Source organism: Uloborus diversus, chromosome 1 (assembly GCF_026930045.1).
Source record: "Uloborus diversus isolate 005 chromosome 1, Udiv.v.3.1, whole genome shotgun sequence".
In the NCBI taxonomy this organism is placed as follows: domain Eukaryota; kingdom Metazoa; phylum Arthropoda; class Arachnida; order Araneae; family Uloboridae; genus Uloborus; species Uloborus diversus.
This window is the reverse complement of record NC_072731.1, coordinates 243,418,264-243,434,700: the sequence shown is the minus strand read 5'-3', so window position 1 is coordinate 243,434,700 and position 16,437 is coordinate 243,418,264. Positions and strand designations below refer to the sequence as shown.

The 16,437-nt window shown below is 33.3% G+C and overlaps 1 protein-coding gene across 1 annotated transcript in view; it reads left to right on the top strand.

Moving 5' to 3' along the window:
• The first annotated feature begins 1,235 nt into the window (after nucleotides 1-1,235).
• The window catches only part of LOC129226331 (elongation of very long chain fatty acids protein 4-like), a 34,161-nt gene continuing 18,959 nt past the window's right edge, over nucleotides 1,236-16,437 (top strand). The window contains exons 1-4 of the mRNA XM_054860935.1: nucleotides 1,236-1,395; nucleotides 10,453-10,537; nucleotides 12,465-12,559; nucleotides 15,639-15,826. Of these exons, the coding sequence (XP_054716910.1) occupies nucleotides 10,533-10,537; nucleotides 12,465-12,559; nucleotides 15,639-15,826 (288 nt within the window). The 5' untranslated portion in view covers nucleotides 1,236-1,395; nucleotides 10,453-10,532. The remainder of the gene's footprint in view (nucleotides 1,396-10,452; nucleotides 10,538-12,464; nucleotides 12,560-15,638; nucleotides 15,827-16,437) is intronic.

Sequence of the window (16,437 nt, the reverse complement as noted above, 5' to 3'; positions counted from 1 at the left end):
TCGTCTTCACTTACTATTTTACGCTGATCAATTACCATGATTGAAAAACATTTGATTTTCATAAGATGTGTGAAAGTAATAATTATTAAATGATGAGAAAAAATATCTTCGAAAAATGAAAAAATACTAATATTTTACTTTTAAGACCAAAAAAAGAATTAAAAAAAAAAAAAAATGTGTGGTTAAAGCAAAATTTGCCGCCCAAGAAAAATTTGCCGCCCTAGGCAGCTGCCTACTCTGCCTATTGGGAAATTGGGCCCTGGTGTCAATACCTTTCAGAAAAACTAATTCCTATAACTGTATCACTAAAATCGCTCCGAAGCTAAAATTCGACATTCGACCATTTGCTCCTCTAGAGAAATGTTGAAAGAGCAAACCGGTCTTCGTCTTTGCATTTGCCTGAAGGGAGAGGGGTTCGGTTCCCGTGATAGCTATTAACGCTTAATTACTTCCCACTGTGTGAAGCTGTTTAGAGAGGGACCTTTATTCCCCCCCCCCTTTAAAACCGAGTGAAATTCTGCGCCATTTACATTTGAAAGTTGGCAAATGAAACTAGAAAACTCTCCCTCGACGATAGTTTTTGTAAAACTGTTTCTAGAGCTGCAGGCATCGCTTCAATTGATAATCATTTGAGTGTGTAAATATTTTTTATGTGGAGTCTCTGTAAATTATTATTCCTTTCTGTTGTGATTTTTAGACAGTTTTGTTTTTATTCGTGACGAGTTTATTTGTAAACGTGCTGTAAACAGTTAATTAGTTTAAATCAGTGTTTTAAGTTTTGTGTCGTACAAGAAATGTAAAATTTAAAAAAGTAACACTAAAGAGAAAAACAGTGACACTTGCCAAGAAGTTTTTTGGAATTTTCAAAATTGACGGCACCATTCTAGACTAAGAAAAGGGTGCTTTGAGGGGTATTTTTCACTTTTTTTTGGGGGGGGGGGGTCTTTTGCTTTTGGGAGATCTTTGCAATCTTTAGGGGGTGCGCTTTTGCTCTTAGGGGGGGGGGGCACCACTGCATGCTACCATATCATCCAGAAAATTTCTCATCAGTTAAATAAATACGTTTTCATGTAGGGACTCTAGTCAAACCTCCCTAGTTTTCCCGAACTTCTATTCAGACATGTTTCATTCTCCCACTTCTTTCTTACTCCGTTAATAAATTTAACTGCTTAGAAATGTTCTTTTGCAACTGTAACTGCTAAATAAAAACATAAATAAAACCCGTGGATGCCGCTGAACTTTTCTAAAAAATGTGCCTTGTGGAGTATAATTTTAAAACATTTAGCAACATTGAACACACTGAAAATTGTTTTAAACATTCATTGCATGATAAATACTCTGCTGGTTTGTGTTGAATCATCGAAAATCTTCCTACTGTCTTCCCACATTAATGAAGCAAGTAAAATTTCTCAACAAAATACCGTATATACGTATGATTATTTAAAAATAAATTTTCTGATCATATTGTTTGGAAATTGTGCAAAAAATTTTCATTTAAAAATGCTTTGCCTTTCTTGTGTAAGACGGGTTTTTCTTTCTTTCTTTTTCTCTTAAATGTATTGATTCGTTTTATGTGTAAGGCGTGAATTGAATAGAATTTAAAGCAGTGTTTATGATCTTAAACCCTGTATATCTTTGATATTCAAACCTTGGTAATTGAAACGACTTAAAATTGCGAAAAGAAGTTTAATTCTGTGTATTATTTAAAGTATATGCAGATTTTAATGTTGTATGACTTTAGGATCTTACCAACTGCCCCCCCCCCCAGCCATTAGTGGCCTTTAAGACTGTCCCATTTTATGAAAAAAACTACCTTTACCCAATAGATGGCGCAAAATGTTGCACCCTGGTTGTGACGAAAGCATCATGCTCGTTGTACGTTTTAGCCGCAAACTAGTTTTACAACTGACAGGATTTACGCGACATCCAGAAAAGGGGACAAACCGGAATTTGTGTGGAGATATTGTTCTTCAGAGGAGTCAGTGAGGAATGTCTTTCATTGTTCGAAACACACCCCTCAAGTGCCTTCAGGCATTGACAGCGCGAAGGAATCGGAAAAGCAAACAAAACCGCTGCAAGGAAATGAGATGAGAGCATTTTTGCTTCGATTTGAAGTTTAGATCAGAAATGATTTCGTTATACTAAGGGTTCATCTTTTTAACCGCGGAAACTTCGGTAAATTTATCGCAACATATTTTAGAAATGTCTTCTTTTTGGCTATTAAATCTACTAATAAAAGTTGTCAATCTAATGTATTTTTTTTTTTAAATATTAATCTTTAGAAGCTTTGTTTCCTTCATGCTGCATTTATAGAAATTGCTAAATAGTAATAGAAAAGACTGGAAAGTTTGTTAAATCAGACTTGGACAGTTTAAAAGAAAATTGTGTTTGAAAGGTCACATTTTTTTAATCTTTACGAGGAATTTTACCTTTTGTTCATGACAAAGGTCCACAAAAATTACCATGGAATTACAGAGAAAACTTGGTGGTACGAATCTTTTAAAATTTTGAAGAAGAAAACATAGTTTTTTACGGCATTTAACAGGGCCCAGTCGTGCAAAGAGGGGGAGGAACAGCCCCCCCCCCCGAGATCGATCTTAGTTTTCGCCTAACTTGGAAATAGTCGGGGGGCTACGGGGGAAGAAACTGCAAATTGTGATAAAATTATGAAACTCGGCATGCTTGTAGACATTGTATAAAAAAAAATTTTACAAAGGGGAGGCATTCCAAAATCCCCCTCCCCCGGCTGCCATTTCTGGTCCAGAACCAAAAACGGCGATTCTTTTTAAATTTTCGTTATTATAATTTTTTTAATCATTGGTTGTGTCATTCCATGGATGTTTATTACATTTTTTATTATTTAAAACTCCAAAAAAATCTAATTTCAGAAATAACTTCACAAAAAATGGTTTTTTAAAAATAAAATCAATATTTTTAAATTATGAGTTCTCTGAAGTGAATTTTTCCCCCATAACAGAATTACAGGTTTCTGAGTTTGAAGATACATTACATTTGTGTTATATCAAAGTAGGATTCCAGTTATCCAAACTCTAATTGCCCGAACTGTCCAATTATCCGGTCATGATGCCCCTCGTTTTAAATGACTGAGCACGCATAATTGAAACTATTTGAGAAGGGTATAATAGAATAAGGACTTGAAGAAAAAAGAGAGAGAAAAAATTAATTTTCAGACAACATAATTCTAATAGAAAGAAATTTAAAGTTAATTTTAAATTTCTGTTCATTATTATTATCGCTATTGTTGCTGTTTTTAATTCTCCGTCACCCAATTGATCATCAGTAAGCTTTTTCTCATTTTATAATTAAAAAAAACAAAAACATATATATATAAACAAATTCAAGTTTTGGAGCACCGTATCAAAGCTGGTGCTTTTAAAATTAAAGTTTATTAGATCATAGATTTCAACTAACTTTAGTATCGTTACTGAAACTTTGAAGGAGTTGATTTTGTGTGTGTGTTATATACAAATATACGTGTACAATATACGAATTTTGTATTAACTTATCCAATTATTTAAGACATTTTTAAACACCCTTTAAACTGTTCCAGACCATTTCTTAACAATATATTACCGTTTCTTGCATAAACAGCTGAATTTTTACCGTATTTTAAAAAAACAGCAGTATTCAAACGATGCACAATATCAATTATCAATGGGAGAGAGAGACATGAAAAAAAAAAAAAAAACAGTACGGTACATATACAGTATGCAGTAATAATAAAGCACTACACTGTAATAGTACTATACAGTATTGCTGTGCTATCTTCGATCAGTGGCGGATTTACATTCTTTTCAAGGGGGTGGCGGTTGAAAAACGTGGAAGCCATATTTCTCCCCTCAACCCACTATGTAGGGGGGAGGGAATCAATTGCCCACTTTTAGCCTGTATTTTAAATTTTAATCACCCCCTATCGCCCCTCACAAACTTATCGCTCCCCTCAAGAGTTAAATCTCCCTTTTGGTGGCTATCACCCCCAGGTTTAGAAACCACTGTTCTAAATCATAGCAAAATGTATCATCATACCAGTATAGTGTAGTCCATGGAAGAAAAAGGTTGGAAGATACATATAGAAATATAAAAATTATTAATGTTCAAAAAAGAGGGGAGGGGCGAGCTTCGGTTTCAAATTAAAAAGTGGGTAATGCTGTCCATCTTCGACTACACTGTCTCAACTTAATTTAAAGCAAATTTGTGGAATGTACTTGATTGAAATTAATAGCAAAAGCTAGTAATTCCTTTAATTCTATATTATTGGTTTTCGAAAATGACAGTTACGGAGGGGGCGGTCGTCTCCACCACCCCCCTGGTAAATCCGCCACTGCCTTCGAACCATTTTTTAGAGTTTCAAGCGTTCAAGAATTCCTTATCTTGTCACAAATTTTCACTTTTTCTTTCTATCTTCACAAACATAGCATGAAACAGCGTGCTTTGGTGCAGAATATTTCATCACCTTTCATATTTAGAATTTAAAATATTAAAAGAAAATTGTGGAGTTGTTATTTATACACACTAACAAAGCGATGTTTTGACTAGCGCTGGGTGGGAACTAGAGCAGTTAGTGATGCTAAAAGGATGAAAGTATATTCACGAAACTAATATTTAGTAGTAAATAGCGAAGCCGTCATTTTGCGCCACGATTCCTTTCCAAAAGTTTTCGTGTTGTGGGTGAGAAATTTGCGTTAGCTCTAACATTCGTTACTCGAGAAAAACTCGCGTTATAGGCATTTGGCGTAAGTTGAATCGCTTTGGAGCGGAAGCCGACTGTATATGAGAGATATAAATGTTCAATTTTGATTGGGGAAAATGTAAATTTATCATACATTTCACGACAGTATATTTTTGAGTATTATAGTTTAAAGTTGGTTGTATTCAAAACGTTGATCAGAATAAAACATGCGTCTTGTTTTGCCACAATGACTTGAGCAGAAAACGGACAACCAAGTTAGAAAAGTTACTTATTGGATTTAGTTCAAGCACTTCTCTGCTTCCCAAACGTGATGAAATTTTAACTAAATACTGATTTTTTTTCCTTTTGTTTTAGCAAGATTAGTGAACTCCCCCCCCCCCTTCGATGATGAGTAGTCATTTGATTGTCATCATTTTTATTTGGAGGAGAATGGAATATATACTATGACTACGAGCATTCTTCGGAAGGGCTAGAGAGGTGAAAACCAGGAAAATATGTAGCAAAAAGGGAGATCCAATGGGGTATTCCCCCAAAAATATTTTAAAAATCAATAAAACGATCTATCCTTCCTGGATTTCGTTTCAAAGTTTATTTCAGGTCCGTCATTTGGGAAATCAGGGTGAGGAGGGGCCATTGGAACCCCCTGGATTTTAGAAATATTTTTAAAAAAAGTAGTCTTTTTGTTCGTATTTTTTGTTTGTTCCTTTAAATATTAGGCAAATGTTTGGATAGGTAGCCTCTCCCCCGGAATTTTTCCGGAATTGAAGTTACCAAAACGTATTTTAATCAAGTTTTAGTGATTGGGGGGGGGGGGGGAGAAATGATTGGGGGTAATATGAAGGAAACTTTGGAAATTTAAGTTTCAGAAATAGAATAGTAGATTATCTTTGATGGCAAGGCGAAACGATCGGAGACCCTCACCCGGAATTTTTTTTTTAATTTAAATCCTGAAAAGGAATGTTTGTACGGTCTTTAATTATGCAAAAGGAATAGAAGGCACTCCTGTGAAATATTTCCGAAATTGAAAGCTTAAAAATCCATTTCTTTGCTATTTTTAGGGAATGGGATAGGGTTCTAGGAACTTCTCGAAATATTTCCAAAATTAAGTCCTGAAAACGCAATTACATGACATCTTTCAGGATGAGGGTTGGGGTTAAGAGACTGTCTCACAAAAAAATTCGATATTGAAGTTCCAAAAACGAACTTTCAGACAATTTTAGATAATGTTATAGTGAGGTTTTTTTCGACTCTTTCGCGGCAATTTGTAGGGATGCAAGTCCGTAAACCAAAATGTAATAATGCTGAGGGATCATCAGGCTCTTTAAATTCGCCACTACGCTCAAGTATTGATGCTTCTCTAAAATGATTTTTTTCCTCTACATATTTTAGTTTTTAAACTGTTTAATGATATGTTTTTGAATGTGTTCTCTTATAAGAAATTCTTCGCGACTCCCTTGGAAGTCACAACATGCTGGTTGGGAACCGCTGATCTGGAGCATTAGTAATTAACCAAGCTAGTCAATTAATGGTTAAAATATTTTTTTTCTCAATAAAAGTTGTACTATACACATTCATATCTTTAGCATAAAAATGTTTGTAATTACTTTGGTATAAAGAAAAAAGCTTTAAAACTAGCATTTAACTATGTCATTACTACAGGTAGATCGTGTTTGTCAATTACTGGCGTTGAAGGCATTTTAGATCAATGCATGTAATCGACCAACCTTCAATAACAAACAGCATAAATGGATAGTTATTAAATGCATTTTTTTTCCTTCACTGAGAATAAGCATTGATCAGCATATCTCAGTAAATGAACCTGTAAAATTAAATTTAACCTAGAAAAAGGTGATTCAACATTTTATCTGATAACAATTTGCACCAGTAAGAAAAGTGACTTCCTTGAAAACTTCTAGATGTCTCTGTAAGTATATCGTACGTAACCTTCATAATGGTCAAATCAAAACCTTTGTTACAACTTAGTTCAACTTACTGGCTGATGGTCAGTAACTCGCGGATCACACTATAATACTTCCTGTGCAATTTAAATAAACGCTTATCAATATCATGTTTACTTAATCTGTTACTTTTCCAAGTCTAAAACTTTAAAGTATAAAATTGAGATGAAGATTTACTTAATCCATTTGCACAAATTTGACATTTTTATGCTTGTATTTGCAATTTATTCCCAGAATTTTAAGCTTTGTCTTAAAATTTTGATACATTCAAATATAAAAACCATTAAACGTTACATAATATACGAAGTACCTACTTTCTAAAAAAGTTTCGTGTCTACAAGGTAATGATTTGAGCCTATTACGCGTACGCACACAATATGTAAAAATCTTTACTTTTCAAGTTCAATTTTTTTTTTTTTTTTTTTTTTGAAAGTTCATATATTATCATACATAATACTTTGCTCTTTGTTATAAAGGGCAAATATATGCACAAAGATGTCACACCTGCGCAAATGGATTGAGCAAGGTTTTTTTAATTAAATAAGAACTATTTTCAGATCATCTTTGTCCTTCGTTAACATTAGAAAATATTAATTACTTCTTGAAAAATAGTTAAAATCGTTGTTGAAATAAAATATCACGAAATTTTAATGATCTCTGTTGCGTCAATTTAGAAAGATATTCATTGCGGATTAGGAAAGATTGTGTGGCGAGCACTCGTAGGCCAACCCTCCAATTCTAGTTCACCCACCTGTTTCTAATAACACGGAAAATACACACGGGGACGTCCTCCCTCCCCCCTTTCTCTTTCCTTGACTACAATCACTGCCGCCTCGAGCCCAAGCTACAAGCACTGACATCCGATACCACTGGCCATCACTTCGGGCACACGCATGGAAAGCCTCACTTTTTCGCAAAAATCTAGTTCATCTGCAAAACTGACTGATGGCGATATTTGTCCGGCGGGATCTCCACGCGATCACGAACAATTGGTTTTAGAGAAAAAAAAATCTAGACTGATTTATGAAGAATATGAAGGAATGAAACTTGTTACAGAAAGTTTATGGTCCATATGGAATCATTTATTAGCATAAAAATGAGAAAAAAGCCGAGCTATTAATAAAATAGACCTTAATTTCACGTATCCTTACTTATTCGAGTTTTTGACGCCATCTATTGGCACTTTAGGCAACTATAAGATTAGTGGACAGAATCGAGTAAGTTTCAGAACACGTGAGCATTGAAAAATTTTTTAATGATATTTACAAAATATTTCAATTGCAATGCGTCTACATTGTTTCTATGGTTCAGAGAAAAAAATCTCGAATCTCTGTGTTTAGATGATTTTTCATGAATGTGTTTAAGAGAAATATTTCATATTTGACAAAAAGTACTTTTTAATATCATTTTGTGATAAATGTAGGTAACTCAGCAGCAATTTACTTCATGCACGTTGTTTTTTACACATTCATCTGATATAGTAAAATGTTTCATTGCAATCCGGCGATTAGATTTTTTTTGTCGCTGTTCCCAAAGAGTCAAGTTTAGCATGTTTTTCTACCGGAACAGCCTTAAAGGCTAATCCATGTAACCCGTTATTACATTCAATGTTATGAGTGGAAAAAAATATGGTCCAGAACCTTCCGAAACAGCCAATCATCTGCATTTGGTATCAGAAATGATTTTTGCTGATTTGCTGCCAAATAGTCGGAACTTGCGTGCAAAATACGAACAACCTGGCTATGACATCCAGAGACTGCAGTTTTGTCCTTGTTATGGTCTTATCCGTCAGTAATAGTCGGTAAACGAGCAGGAAACAGGCGTTCCCTCAATAAAGCTGAGGTTACTTACAAACTGGTAGCTAAAGCGAATTTAGCTCACCATCCACAGTTTGCAATCTATGGTGTGGTTCTACTCGAAAATTAAATGTAAAATCTTTGAGTAATTAAACCGGGGCTATGGCTAAACTGCGAGCAAAATAGCTTAGGCATGGCTTAAGGTTGGTAATCTACTTTTTATGACCTGAACTTTTATCTTCAAATTTTGAGTTGAACCTTACCATTGCTTGTACTCTCGCTGATATTCGAACTGACTATTCCAGATTGATGAGTTCATAACAAGGACAAAACTGCAATCTCTAAATGTCATAGCTGAGCTGTTTATATTTTACATGTAGTTTTGCCTTATCCTTGGCTTAAGGTTGCTAACTTACTGCTTAAATCAGAAATATGCTTCTAAAAAGCAAATGGAAACTTCGTACTAACGAAATAAATAAGTAGTAATGATATAACAACAGTTATCATCTTCTAATTTTCTTTCTTTTTCATTGTTTTCCGATGTTATCTAAAATAATTTAAATAGATTTTAATTTTGTTTTTGTTCTGGCCCATGAGATTTGTTTTAGTATGAGGCAGGCCTGTTATTTGGGCAATCAAGGGGGAGGGGTTGCAATTGACCCCCTTTCCCTCCTGAATTTAAAAAAACATACTGTAATTATCTGTTTGCTTGCATCTTAATGTTTTTTTCCTATAAAATTCATTAATTTCAAACTTTGCACTCCAGAAAACTTGGAAATGACGGGCCTGGTATGAGGTGCGGCTCTCCAGTAATAAAAGATTGGATGCCACTGCTGTATCATCCTGCAGCTGTCATATATCAATGCAATCCCCCCCCCAACTACACTATTGCATGTGTAGGACATGAAAGTATTTTCCGTATAACTACTCTTAAGATGACAGCAGTTATATGTTTTCATTAAATGAAAATTATGCACTGAATTTCACTCATTCGCCAAAATACATTTTCACTTTAAAAAGTTATGCTTGTTAATAGAAAACTTAAAACTTTCTTCTGTCATTGAAGCAAATCAAGGGGATCTTCATGAGCACCCGCTGACTTAAAAAAAAAAAAATAATAATAATAATTAATACTAATTTGTTTTTTTTAGTATTAAATAATAAATACACTAAATGAATAAAATTAAATTGATTTTAAACAAAGAGCAAACTACAAAATAATTAAACTAGGAAGTACGTCAAAAAAAAAAAAATCAAAGTTATGTTCATGCTTATGAGTGCTGGGAGAGGGTGTAAGAAGGTATGCTTTCATCCCCTGGCTTTTAATTAATGAATATAAAAGTTATGAGAGTAAAAATTTAAAAATAAATCAATTAAGAAAAATTTAAATAAAAAAATTGATTCAAAATTTGTTTTGGGTGATTTACATGCGAATGCGTCCCCTTGTAATATGCGTTCACCGACTCCCAAGGGCGTCTTGCCCCTCCCCCCCCCCCCTTTAAATCACCAAAGATAGTCTAAAGCTGCATTTTGGAGACAAAATGTTTTTAAAAATTGCGAATAACTCCTTAATTATGTCCAAAAAAAAAACTTAAGGCCCTCTCCGAAACCAGAACCTGAATTTGCCCTCATCCAATATCAAAAGTGTTCAAAACGTTATAAATAACTAAATTTTAAACTAGAGGATTCACTTTTTTCTTTTTTTTTTATATTGTTTCTGTAATAGAAGAAATATTTTCTTTTAAAGTTCCAAAAAGTAATCACATTAATGCCCATGAATCTTTCTAAAGATAATCAAATGATAAGACATTATTTGCAGTTTTGACCAATAACTTTTCTTCCTAAGCGACAAACTCAGGCCCTTATTGTTACCTTATCTTTATACTTTTATTAATGTCACAATTTCTGCTCAGGAGTCTTAGATAACAACATTGTATAAGTTTTCAAAAAATACTGAATATTAAAATTTAGCTTTCATATTTTTTAGATGAAAATTACAAAGTGGAAAGTTTTAATATAGAACCAATTCAAGTCGTCTGCTGATATTAATGAAATTTATGTCCTAAAATGAGGTATGCCATGCCTGGAAGGCTTTTTTTTTGTTATTAAAACAGCTTTCTCTTTTATTAAGTTATACAATATGTATTTCATTCAGTTCTATTGTAGCCGATCATCATATTAACAAATGGATTTGGACTGGTGCATCAATGCCAGCTGTTTAAATAAATAGCTGTCAGTATTTTGGAAATAATTACTCAAACCTTGAAAAACATGTTAAGTGCCAATGTTTTTGGTAGATTGAAAAAAAAAGAAGAAAAAAAATGGTCCCTCACTTTTTTTACTTTACAGTTTGGGAGGAATTGACAATTATATTTGGGAGGAATTGACATGCAAATTGAAATTGGACTACGCAAGAGATTCTCATCTGTGGAAGATTTGAAAATACAATTACAATGCAAATACAAATGTGACGACTAGCATCAGGCACAGAGCCCAGCTAGGCTGATCCTAATTAATTTGTTAGCCCGCAATGAAGATCAATAGTTCTCTTAATTCTATCTACCCCTTAAATCTAGCGAACCACTCCGAAAATCTGTACAAATAACATAAATAGTTGCTTTAAAACATAAAATAATGAAAAAACTTTAGTTTTTTTTCTCTAAACACACCAAGTACAAAACTCACCCTACCGTAACCCAGTCGATTAGCGAGTGAAGCAAACTCCGATCGATTAGCAATATGACCTTTTCTTCGAGAACGTTTAGGCAATAATCCCGTTCTCTCACCTTCCTTGCAGAAAAAAGAAGGTAATTAAAACACATTTTATTTAGAACGGAAGGAAAATCTCGCTCCTCCATCCCCGTAGAAAAAAAGAATTTATTTCATATACCCAACACAATTTATATAAACGATCATTCATGCTCTAGAAGGAAAAGTTTTGAATTTAAATTTGCACTGCAAATGCAGCAAAACGAAAAGAAAATCAATTAAAATGTGCACAAACAATTTGATCTAAAATAAATACAGTTAAACATGCGTAAAAGCTTTGGGTAAGAGAAAGAATTAAAATAAAATACCATATGCTAAATTTTCCAGATTGCTTCATAAAAATACCAACTTTTTACAAAGGAAAAAACAATACTAAGAGGTAATGAAAATAAGTACAATGACATTTATGCATGAAATATAAATAAGGACATGTTGTAGGGAAAATTCAAAAAATAATCGCATTAAAGAAATGTTTTTAAATAATATTAACAACAAAACTACTTTTCCTTTGTATTTGTTTTATTGAACCCTTGTTATTGAGGCTTTGCAAAATATTTCATATTTTTTAAAGTGATATTTTAGGGGACAGTGTGATCTGGGATCTTTTAAATTCGGTCCATGGAGCAGAAAAAGACTAAAGATCAACCTTAACTTAATTTTCCTTTGTATTCATACACTTTACACTCCTCATTTATTTAAGTTAAGATATAATTCGCTCATCTTAATTGGGCAAATCTAATCTTTATATCAAGTTGTTACACATTTAGTTGTTACACATAATAGATATTACCAAGTAATATCTATTATGGCTTTAATAAAAGAACAGAATAACATGGGATCATATTTTTATATATTATGAGCTTATTTGTGACGCAGAGGTATCCCTTATGTTTGAACTTGTTTCTGAAACAAATGTACTCAAAAAAGAAAAAAAAAAGTTCACAGAAGTACTCATTTTAAAATACTTCATTTTTAACAGTGTGTAAAACTATCTGCTCTTAAATTCTCTCTTTGTACTTTGGCCAATCGTTTATAGCCACTTTGCGAATTGGCCGGTCAAAACCCGAAATCAAGAAAAGATCGGGCTGTGGCCGGTAAGTTATCAGCAATGATGGCCAGTTCGCGAGCTAGCCGATTTCGGACTTTGGCCCGAATTTTCGGGTTTTATAACATATATATATATATTTTTGTATTCGTCATGTTCCTTTTTCAATTATTATTTTCTTGCAGTAGTATCATGGAGTTTATTAGTCATCATTCAAATCTACTTCTCAAGGAGTTCTTAAGATTGTACCGAAACTATGAATGGACTCTCAGTTTTTCAGGTTAGTCCAGTTCACTTTTATAATGTATTTCTTTAGTTACAAATCCAAAACAAAGGCACTTTAAGAGATCTATTGAATCTATTATTTTAAGTAATATTTGTAAATCATCAATTAATATTAGTAAATTATCTTTCAAGTCATTATGACATTGAATTGTTATTTCTCCAATTAGTATTGTTTTCCTTGAATCAGAACATTTTTAATTAACTATCAATTTTGAACTCAATCAAACTTTTTGTGGGGTTGCAAGCATTGCATTGAAATTTATTGCTGATTTTTAAAATATATATTTAAGGTTTTTTGAAGCTTCCATAGTTCTAATTGTAATCTTGTTCCTTAAATTCATTCAAAATAGAAATTGAGCTCAGCCAAGCAAATTAAGTTCTAAAGTTTTGATCAAAATCATCTGTCATTAACTTTTAAAACTTTTTAAAATAGATTCATGTTTTCATTTAACCAATTAGATATATAGATAACATAGAACATGCGACTTTGCTTCAACCTAAAAAGTTTTGATGCTCTGGTTAGATGAAACTCATCTAAATTTATTGCAAAATTTCTAAATGTAGCTATACAGTAAACTCTCGATTATTGGCGAAATTGGGTGTCACAAGTGCCGCAGATAATAAAAATTGCAACTAAACCAAAAAAGACTGAAATGAAGGACAAATAAGGTAAAAAAATTCAATAACATAGCTGCATTAATACTGTCCGACCATGACGAGAAAAGCCACTGCCGAAATGTCTGCCCCTGTCTACTGCTATAGCAACGAGGCATGTCTCATTTTTCCAAGGGAAGCTTAATGTTGGAAAAACTCGTACGACTGCACAAAGGCAAGCAGACGAGTGACGAAATGGCGGAAAAAAGCCTTCCTGCTAACCCTTGCAGAAAATGAACGAAGTCCGTTTCTATGGCAGTAGACGGCCTCAGACTTGACAGCGGAGACTTTTCTCATGAAAGCCAGACAGTACATAATACTTTTTTCAAACAGTGGTGATTTTGTATTTCTTCACAACAGAACATAACAAAAATAAAGATCAGGTGTATGTACGATGAAGAAAGCACAAGAAATAAATAAATAAATAAAACAAAAAACTGAGTTTCAATTAACACTTTTTCAGTAAAAGCACAACCATTGGTATTTGCTTTTTACTGCGAAAATACGTGTTCCTGATTTTTAATTAACTCACGAATAATCGGGAGTGCACTGTAAGAAACTTTTCTTTACTGAAGAAAAAGGCTTCAGAAGACAAACTAAAGTGAAGATGAAAAGGATAATGAACTTTAAAATAAATAATCTCCAGGATAATTTTTACTCACAGCATACGGAATTTTTAAATATTCAAGATTCTGCATAACTTGTTCCTGATTCCTGATTGACTCACAGATAATCTGCTTGCGTATAATCGGGAGGTCACTGCAGATGAAGGTTTGAATATTTATATGATAAGTATTCATTTTAAAATAGGTATTCATCCATTTCAGGGTGCCAATACTTTTGTCTTAAACTGTGGTAAAGTCATTAATTGGTGACAACTTCGTCATACATTAGCCAATTTTTGTCACCACCTTTGTGATATGTAGCTCAGTTAGCAATAAACTTATTATAAGGAGAATCTCGCTAAATATCATGAAACTTGATCTTGAATTCAGCATTTCATTCTTAGTGCCAAATTTATCACCAACTTTACAATGCATCCCCTTTGCTGGTGACATTCCAATTTTATTTTTATAGCACCCTGAAATTGAAATACAGTGAAGCAGCGTTTATACGTTTTTTTTTTTAAATATGTTTTATCAATTATACGTTTTTTAAATTGGTCCTTGCAAAGTCTCATTAACCTATACCTATTACGCGTTTTTTCATTTGTTCGCTTTTTTCATACAGTCCCTACAAAAACATACAGTGCTGGCCAAATTATTAGACTAAGACTGTTTTAAAGGCAAATTCTTTATTGATTACATAACTATAGACACATTAACAAACAGTGAAATAATTATCTAATATTTAGTATGCATTCCCTTGTTCTTGATGAGCATTTTAAGTCTTTTTGGCATACTTTTCACAAGGTTTACAGCATTTCTTAACTTTTTAAAAAAAGGAGGCAAAAATTAGTTTATACTCACTATTATCTATACTCACATACACATACCCACTGATTTCCTAAAACTAACTTTAAATATAACATCACACTAATAAAAAGAACTAGTGAACTGTTGAAGCTGATTGAGGTTATGTTCCTGGTAGATACATAAACAAAGCAGACAGTGCTGCCACCTGCAAACATTAAATTATGCTAAAATAACGTAATAAGCAGTGTACAGTATGTACTGTACTTTAACAGTAAAATAAATAGTATTTTAGTACAAATACAAATACAAAAGTGACGACCAGCAACAGGCTCTGGGCTTAGCTAGACTGGTCCCAGTCAATTTACAATCCCCAGTGAAGATCAATGGCCTTCTTAAAACTGTCTACTCCTTTGCTCATTACCACCTCTTCCGGTAAGCTGTTCCAAGGTTCCACTACCCTGCTAAAATAATAATTTTTCCTAATATCCATGTTAGCCTGAGATTTAAATAGCTTAAAACAATGACCCCTTGTCCTGTTTTCAGTGCTAAACTTTAGCCCCGTAACATCTTTCGTTTTCATAAATTTAAACAGCTGAATCATGTCCCCTCGGTCTCTTCTTTGCTCAAGACTGTACATTTTTAGCCTTCTAAGCCTGGAATCATAATCTAAGTGGGAAAGTCCACTTATTAGCCTTGTAGCCCGCCTTTGAACCCTTTCCAATACATTAATGTCTTTCTTAAGATAAGGAGACCAAACCTGAACAGCATATTCCAAATGGGGTCTTCCAAACTTGGTGTACAAAACAGAAAAAAAACAATCTAGTCTAATAATTTGGCCAGCACTGTGTAAATGGTGCTTCACTGGATACCTAAAATAATAATCTCAGCCCTACATAGCTGACTTTAACTATGACCTTGTACTCAATATTTATAATTATGTCTGGGAAATTATTTGCTCTAACATTTTCTTCATTATTAACATTGATGCCAATGCTTTTCACCCAGATAAACGTGTTGCTGATTGGCCACTAATGAAATCTCCTATACCAACGGTGGCTTTAATAATTTTCTACCTTAACACTGTTTACTTTGGACCAATTATTATGAAAAATCGAAAGCCTTTGCAGATGCGTTGGGTGCTTCTCTTTTACAACCTATTTATGATGCTTCTCAATTTATATATTGGTGTGGAGGTATGTCTAACTCGCTTGTGTTTATGCCTGTAGCTCCTAGCAGCCCTTTGTAGCTCGATTTGCCTGCTGCAGTTCGTTATGCATGTAGATGCATGTATTTAGTTAGCAGAAGAGTGTTTTGTGGCAATTGTGAGATTTTTGTTTCCCTTATGCAGGATGAGAGAAACAAAAACTAATGTGCATGGATTTGCAAATCTTATGGTAAAATTATTTTGCAAGATTAAATATGACTGTAAATGATTCATCTGACGTTCATATGTAGTTTCATAATCTTGCTTACAGCTTGTTAAATTATAACAATATGTAAGAAAATCAAAACAAATGTGCTATGTGCTGTTTTTTTTTTTTTTTTTAATTTTTTTATTCATAGATCTTTTTCTGTACTTGTTCAACGTTGCAAAGCTCATAGAAATTTTATTTGGTATTAAATATCATTCTGTTTTTTACTTAGAGATGTGCAGGGTTGCAGAAAATGTTTTTAACTCCAACATTTCCCCCAATCTATATGAAAATTTCCTCAAAATTTTACAATATGCTTTATGTTTCAGATCTTTACTATAGGATTACTTTCTATTACTATAGGAAGAGATAATTTTGGGGGAAAAAAAGCA